At 37.7% G+C, this 8,095-nt stretch overlaps 1 protein-coding gene across 1 annotated transcript in view; it reads right to left on the bottom strand.

The window, feature by feature from the left end:
• Positions 1-5,434: 5,434 nt before the first annotated feature.
• Positions 5,435-8,095, bottom strand: part of LOC135114051 (3'-5' exoribonuclease 1-like) — a 9,423-nt gene continuing 6,762 nt past the window's right edge. The window contains exons 7-9 of the mRNA XM_064029702.1: positions 8,061-8,095; positions 7,379-7,554; positions 5,435-6,507 (exon numbers count right to left, since the gene is read on the bottom strand). The exon at positions 8,061-8,095 is cut by the window's right edge and continues 49 nt beyond it. Of these exons, the coding sequence (XP_063885772.1) occupies positions 6,270-6,507; positions 7,379-7,554; positions 8,061-8,095 (449 nt within the window). The 3' untranslated portion in view covers positions 5,435-6,269. The remainder of the gene's footprint in view (positions 6,508-7,378; positions 7,555-8,060) is intronic.

Below are 8,095 nucleotides of genomic sequence, written 5' to 3' on the forward strand. Positions count from 1 at the left end.
CTTTCATCATATGTGCTCGTTATATCGAGGATTTACTGTAAGAAAATGTATTTATAAATAACAAATTATAAAAACACGTGAAGTGAATGAGTGAGACTAAAAATGCTGGACAGATGTGACGCTCGCTGTGCCAACTAGCGGCGGCGTAGCTGAAGCTCGCTCGTATCTCAGATTTTGGCTTGCAACTCAAAGCAAAATATTGTTCAAACAATAGCTCGTATCTCGAAAAACTTGTAAGTTGGGGCACTTGTAAGTCGAGATACCACTGTATGTGTGTGTGATATATATATATATATATATATATATATATATATATATATATATATATATATATATATATATATATATATATATATATATATATATATATATATATATATATATATATTGTGTTTTCCTTGCCTGGCGTATGGCACATTGGAGCAAACGGAAATATTCGTTTGTTAGAGCAAGTGTACAGGTGTGCTGTGTAAAAGGCACATAACAACGAGAGCTGCGTTAAGCACCGTAAGTCTGTGTATTCATTACGAAGTGGTGTAGTGGTAAAGGGCAAGCTGATTGAAGGAAGCAAGCACAGTGTAGCAAATGTCTGGGCCTTCACACACATACAGTGAATTGGGGGAAGGGGGAGGTCACACTTCACGGTGTAAATAGTGCCTACCTGTTTGAGTTAGCTGACACGCATGACGCAGTTGACAAAACAGAATCCGCCACTGGTGACCTCACCAGTGGACGCCAAGGTTCAACCTTTTGATGAGACCTGTGGTGCGAAAGAGACAGAAGAGGCGAACACATCCTTGGATTTCCACCCCTCGGCAGGTAATACACTCATTATGAGTGAGCCACCTAAGGCTATGGCAGAGCTGTTGAAGAATCGCTTAAAGATATGAAGCAGTCACTGCAGAGCAAAGAAGCACTGCATCAGCTCTCCAGCCTCAAGTGGTGAGGATGCAATTACTGGTTGGTTCTTACGTGACGAAAGTGACGTGGACACACAGAAGGTGTGGAAAGGAAACACCAAACTGGCCTCGATCATTGAGGAAAGAAATTACCAATCAGGCCTCTATCAGCGAGGACAGAACACCAAAGTGGCCTTGATCAGCGAGGAAGGAAATACCAACTGGGCCTCAATCAACAGGGACAGAGCTTCCCTGAGCTTTTTTTTTTTTTTTTTTTATGTAGGAAGGACACTGGCCAAGAGCAACAAAAATCCAATAAAAAAAATATGCCCACTGAAATGCCAGTCCCGTAAAAAGGTCAAAGCAGTGGTCAAAAATTCATGAATAAGTGTCTTGAAACTTCCCTCTTGAAGGAATTCAAGTCATAGGAAAGTGGAAATACAGATGCAGGCAGGGAGTTCCAGAGTTTACCAGAGAAAGGGATGAATGATTGTGAATACTGGTTAACTCTTGTGTTAGAGAGGTGGACAGAATAGGGGTGAGAGAAAGAAGAAAGTCTTGTGCGGTGAGGTCGCGGAAGGAGGGGAGGCATGCAGTTAGCAAGATCAGAAGAGCAGTTAGCATGAAAATAGCGGTAGAAGACAGCTAGATATGCAACATTGCGGCGGTGAGAGAGAGGCTGAAGACAGTCAGTTAGAGGAGAGGAGTTGATGAGACGAAAAGCTTTTGATTCCACCCTGTCTAGAAGAGCAGTATGAGTGGAATCCCCCCAGACATGTGAAGCATACTCCATACATAGACGGATAAGGCCCTTGTACAGAGTTAGCAGCTTGGTCCTTAATTTGTTCCATCAGCAGAAGTCCTTTCATCTCCTCAACCATAGTGACTTCCTCGGCCTTCATCCACCATTCCAGTTTAAGACAGCACTCTTGAGCCATCTCAAGATAAATGGTACCTGGGCGTTTTCCAATCCTGCAGAACCTTTCCTGGTACACTCCTGGCCTTACATGGGTTGATCCCAACACCGTTTCCTTTATCACTTTATAATCACTCGCCTCTTGCTCACTTGAACTCGTGTATGCCTCCCTGGCCTTTCCTTCAAATGTAGACTGGACCAGCAATGCCCACTCATCTTCATCCCATCCCCTCAACTTTGCAGTTTTCTCAAACTGAAGGAAGAAGTCCTCTTCCTCCCCTTCCACAAAGTTAGACACATAGATTACATTCCTTTCTGCATCCCCATTTCCTTGAGTGCCATTTCCTGCCCTGGCCTCTGTTAATTTAATTCCTTTTTCTGCCCTTATCTTATCCACCTCCTTCTGCATTTGGAACTGCATCTGCTTCCTCTGTATCTCCAATTGCTCCTTCTACATTTCCTTCTGCATTTGCAATTGGTTTCATTAATTCAAACTTTTCACTGCTAGAGAGGCCATCACTTCTGCCAAGAGCACCCAGATTTACCTCACTCACCCCAGCACCTCCCTCTACACTCTCTCCATCATCATCCTCACTTCCATCACCATTATTTTTAAACCAGCTCCTCTCCACGAGAGCATTTTTAACTCCACCTGCAGTTCCTCTTTTTTCTTGGATTTCAACTTTACTTAGCACTTCTCAGCCACTAAATACAACTCCTTCTTGGTTAGCGAGTACAAGGCATGCACACTCCTAGACAGAAGGAACGCCTCAACACGTTTAGCCGCTATGATTACAATTACTACACTTCACAAAATATTCCTCCAAATATTACACCATTGGATATGTAAAAATATCCCAACAAAATACACCTTCACACACCAATACCGGCACTACAAAATTATATACACAAGAAATACATACACAGTTTACAGAGTTATTTCACACAAGTAAATTCCTCTCAATGACAATCACTGTGTAACACTCATTACACCCCACAAATATTCAAGATCCTAGACGAGCCCCCATTTACTGTCACGATCCTGGTTATCTTTCCAAGAAAGTGGACGTTACACTTATCACGAAATGTTTTGAAGGTCTGGATTTTTAAAGGCTTCGAGTACCTACCCGACCTATCCGAAATCGCCAGCTATCACTCTGACAAAAGCCTTACCTTGGCACAACACACCATAAATCACCATAATACCAGATCAATGTTGGGGTAGAAAACATAATTATTCTATATAATAATAAATATATTAACAATAATATTAACTCAAATTGAGGTAGAACACAGTAAAGGAAATTAGAGAACAAATTTCTACCCTAGACCAACACGGGATAGTTCCCACACTTACAATAGATTCCCCCTTTTACTCTGGTTCTTATATCGCTTCCTTTATTGGTCAAAAGTTATACACATCAATATATGACATTCCTATCACTTCACAGAGCACTAAAACCCTTTTACTCCTTCATACGCTGCTGAAATATTTTCATCAACTGCAGTAATTTCCCCAGATGCTGTCACCGCGTCATTAAAAAACAATTCCTGCATCTTAACTCCTCAAACCTCACAAGACATCACCACCATAGATCACCTATAACACCACAACACTACCCCCAAAAGACAACAATGACGCCACACCACCACTGCAGCCCCAACCACAAAATGGCTGTCTCATCCCAACGCCATCCCCTCAGCGTTACATAACCAACACAACTCACCAACCAAATTTCAGCGAACAAGAGCTCTTGGTACCACAAAACTCACCAACCTGATCCTGGATATCAAGGTTATACCGCCACATCACTAATACCTCCACACACACTCCATCACCACACCACACCGAATTTATCCCCTGAGAATTGCCACTCATCTGTTCCCCCTCAGGGCCTCTGGCGTTCTGTAGAATCTTGCTGAGTCAGATACACAAGCAAGACATGTATCATCCCCTCGCTTCCACACATTCAATCTCAAATACACCTTTTCCCTTAAATATACATACACATAAATAACTTAGATTATGAAAAGAATAATACTACATGATATACAATGAGTCAATAAGCCCTATACTAACTTATAATTAAGAATAAAGACATATTCAGAAGGAAAACAGAACACGGGGACACTAAGAAAACGTCTTCCTCTTCAGGGTAAACTCAGCCAATAACATGATAAAGGCAACAGCAAAAGTTTCGCCAAAATCTTTAAAAGACTCAGTAAGGAAAGTCAGATCACCAGTAGAGCGGCCTTGATGGAACCCATACTGGTGATCAGATAGAAGGTTTGTGAAGTGATAGATGTACAGATAGCTCCCTACTTGATGAAACAGCTTTCCTTTATATATTTGTAACAAAAGCAACCCGTCATATATATATATATATATATATATATATATATATATATATATATATATATATATATATATATATATATATATATATATATATATATATATATATATATATATATATATATATATATATTTTTTTTTTTTTTTTTTTTTTTTTTTTTTTTTTTTTTTTTTTTTTTTTTTTGGCAGCTGTCATTGGCTAGAGCTGCTTTGGATGGGAACCTTGGGCCTGCCTTCTTTCTCTTCCCCCTCCACATCCCCATTTCCTTCCCTCTCCCCATCCACCATACTCCTCATACCTACTTCATACATACATACATACATACATACAGAGAGAGAGAGAGAGAGAGAGAGAGAGAGAGAGAGAGAGAGAGAGAGAGAGAGAGAGAGAGAGAGAGAGAGAGAGAGAGAGAGAGAGAGAGAGAGAGAGAGAGAGAGAGATAGAGAGTAGGCTTAGACGGAGGAGATAGGGATGGGGTATGAGAAATGTAGAAACAAGGAGAGTGGGGATGGGGAGGTGGATATGGAGTGGGGATGCGAAAGTAGGTGTGGCTTAATTGACACGGCCTATGGTATTTACCTATTAAAATCTCTTGAGTTCAAGACATCATGCCTGTCTGCTCTTCTGATCTTGCTAACTGCATGCCTCACCTCCTGCCATAGCTTTGCTGCATTTTTCTCTCATCTCTATTCTGTCCACCTCCCTAATGCAAGAGGTAACCAATATTCTTAATATTTTATTTCTTTTCCTATTAATCTAAAACTCCCTGAATGCTTCTGTATTCCCCCTACCTTTGACTTCAATTGTTTTAAGAGGAAGGTTTCTAGACACTTTCCCTAATTTTGGATAATTCTTTTCACTGCACTCTTTGGGAACTGGAACCTTCTGTGGGTGTTTTCTTCTGCTCTTTTTGTTACCCTTGACAAAGTCCCTCTTACATAAAAAAAAACTATGTGCAACCCCCAACTTCTCATATGAACTTACTGTTCTGCACTAAACAGCATCAGCAGCCTTTCAGAAAATAAGCAGATGCACTATTATTATATCCTGATAACTTCAGTCTTACTAGTAATTATCAAGTGAAAATATTTTGATTCTCCTAAGAAAGTAACAGTTACACTAAACTGAAATGTCAGATAGGTAGGTTGAATTACTCTATCATATGCCATGAGGTTTTTCTATAACTATTGCCATAAATGGCTTCTGCTAGTAAAACCAAATATTAATTTCTTATCAAGGCTCTATACTTTAATATACTGATAATACTGAAATACATTTATTTGCTAGGTACAACATAAAAACTTTAAAGTAAAAAATTTATGAAATGAAACATTAAAGATAGAAAATTCTAAGTTTCATTATGTGAGAAGATATTCTATCTAGTCAGATAATTCAACACTATTCAAAAAACTATACAAATAGAAAAGAAATTACCAGAGATAAACACAGGAAATAGAAAATTAACTTTTACAGATGCAAATCCACAAACTCAAACAATTACTTTTTACAACTGCAAATTCACAACTTCACAAATCCAAACCCAAACCTTTGGTACTCCTTTCAGTACAACAACATATTCAGTTTCATTCTGAATATGATTTAAAGATTCTATAAAGGTCTGAACAGTATTTTATTATTATCTATTCATTTTTATTTTCATGTAGGTGCTTTTTTTTCTTTTTTTTAGAATCAAAACAAAATCATTAGTTACTCATCCACATGAATTGCATCATTACATCTTCATTTACTCTATTCTGATTAACAACAGGTGATTTTCTGATTTCTTTTTTTAAACTGAATGTAGTACTGAATTGAAAGTGGATTACATTTATATTCATAGCAAAATATATACTTCACATATCTTCATACTAATGTATTAGGCCATCTTAAACTATGCAAATCTGTTATCCAAAATTTATGCAGCTGTGTAATTTGCTGTTTGCTTAAGTGATTGTAGAAATGCTCAATTCTAGAAATTATATATTAGTATTCAAAAAAAAAAAAAAAAAAAAAAAAAAAAAAAGTAAAATACACTCACTTTAGGTAGCAAATGAAGTACATAACAGGTGACAACTTGGGTATATAAATGTAACAGCTTCATATTTCTTTCATCACATTTGCATTTACTAGGTCCGGAAATTCCTTCACATCTTGTGTATCAGGCCACAATGGTTCACTTTCCTCATTTTTTGAGTCATCACAGTCTGAATCACTCACATTTTCCAAGTTGCTTTCATCAGGAGATGAATTAGAATTCGTGTTATTTGCAACCAACCGTTTTTTTCTCTTGATTCCCTCAAAATTGTGTCGAGTAATGTTGTTCACCACACGCTCTCTGGGAAAACAGGATATTATATAATTATTACTTTATTGGTTTCCAAAACAGACAACACAACTTACAGTACATATAAGGATGAATCCATTCACAAAGTATCTCTAAGGAAAGCCATCTCTAATTGGTTTCCTTTGTTACATTGTTTCTTGTCTATGTAACTGCAATGTTGACTCTAATGATACTATTTTTCAGTTCCTCCTCTTCTAAACTGTTAAATACATTTTTCCACTCCTTTAACATTCAAGTTGCATAAGAGACTCCACTCATTCTTATGTTAGCTATGGGGGATAGACAGGTTGGGAAAAAATGGTTAAAGAGTGGGATGATAGTAAGATGTTGGTAGGAAAGACTGAGTGAAAAGATGAAAGAAAGTGATAGTAAAAAAAAAGCAGGCATATCATCTTGCTTTTCCTTATTATTTATTTTCTCTCACATTACCACACTGGCTTTCCTGCAGAGAAGGAAGGAAGTAACGTGTCTCATATTCTTCTGCTTATTCTGTCCATCTTATTTATAGCTTTAAATATCATCACTCTTCCTCCACTAGTAAGGTCTAAAACTGTTTTTCACCTTTCTGACTTTATTACCTTCATGACATAGTATCAAGACACCTTGGAAACTAAATTCCTTTATCACTTTTGAAATCTTCTGCTTTGATATTAGAGGCAGCTGTATACAGTAGGCTTGATTCCTTGATTCCTGTTATTAATATCTACTTTCATTGTTAAAAATTTAAAAACAGTATCTTCTTCACTTTGGCCTACATTTTGATAATTAACCTACCACAAAGAAGACCATATATTTGTTTCTTGTACTAACAAAATATTTCACTTATATATCATTACAGTTAACATCATACTTAAGAGCCTACCTTGGATTATAGCTCCCATCCTTCCTAATGTTTATCTTTTCATTGATTCGCAGATTTGCCCCATCCTTCAGCAAGCGGATGGCCACTCGAGCAATATTCTTAGAGTCATCCAGGCCACTATGAGGTTGGCCCTGGAACCTCATACCTAAATGATTCAGCATATCTTTAAGACACATCTGAAAATGAGAGAAATATTCTCCTTGAAACTACAGTAAATTTCACAGATATCATATTCTCTATGAAAAAAAAAAAAAAAAAAAAGTAAACATGTAACCTAAAAACAAAGGTCATCAATTATATTTTCTTTATTCTTTAACTCATGTTAAAAATTACACACACACACACACACATACCCAATGATTCATAGTTCAGTAAAGAGCATCCTTACCTCCCAGTCAGCAAGCCCCACTCAAGTCACCAAAGATTCTCACTAATAGATAGCAATTACTGTTCTTCGTGTGCAAGGGAATGGGTTGTGTGGCAGGTGTGAACTTCCACTCTTACCCACAGATTTGAATATGAATTATAAGCTCTTTATGGGAGGGTTACAGCTGGGGATCATGAATCCAGCACATGATCAGGAGCACAGGTGATCTACACACACACACACACACACACACACACACACACACACACACACACACACACACACACACACACACACACAAAATGTAGCATTTACCTTTTTTGTCTTATGGAAGTTGCAAAAACTCTTTC

Source organism: Scylla paramamosain, chromosome 27 (genome assembly GCF_035594125.1).
Source record: "Scylla paramamosain isolate STU-SP2022 chromosome 27, ASM3559412v1, whole genome shotgun sequence".
NCBI classification, from domain to species: domain Eukaryota; kingdom Metazoa; phylum Arthropoda; class Malacostraca; order Decapoda; family Portunidae; genus Scylla; species Scylla paramamosain.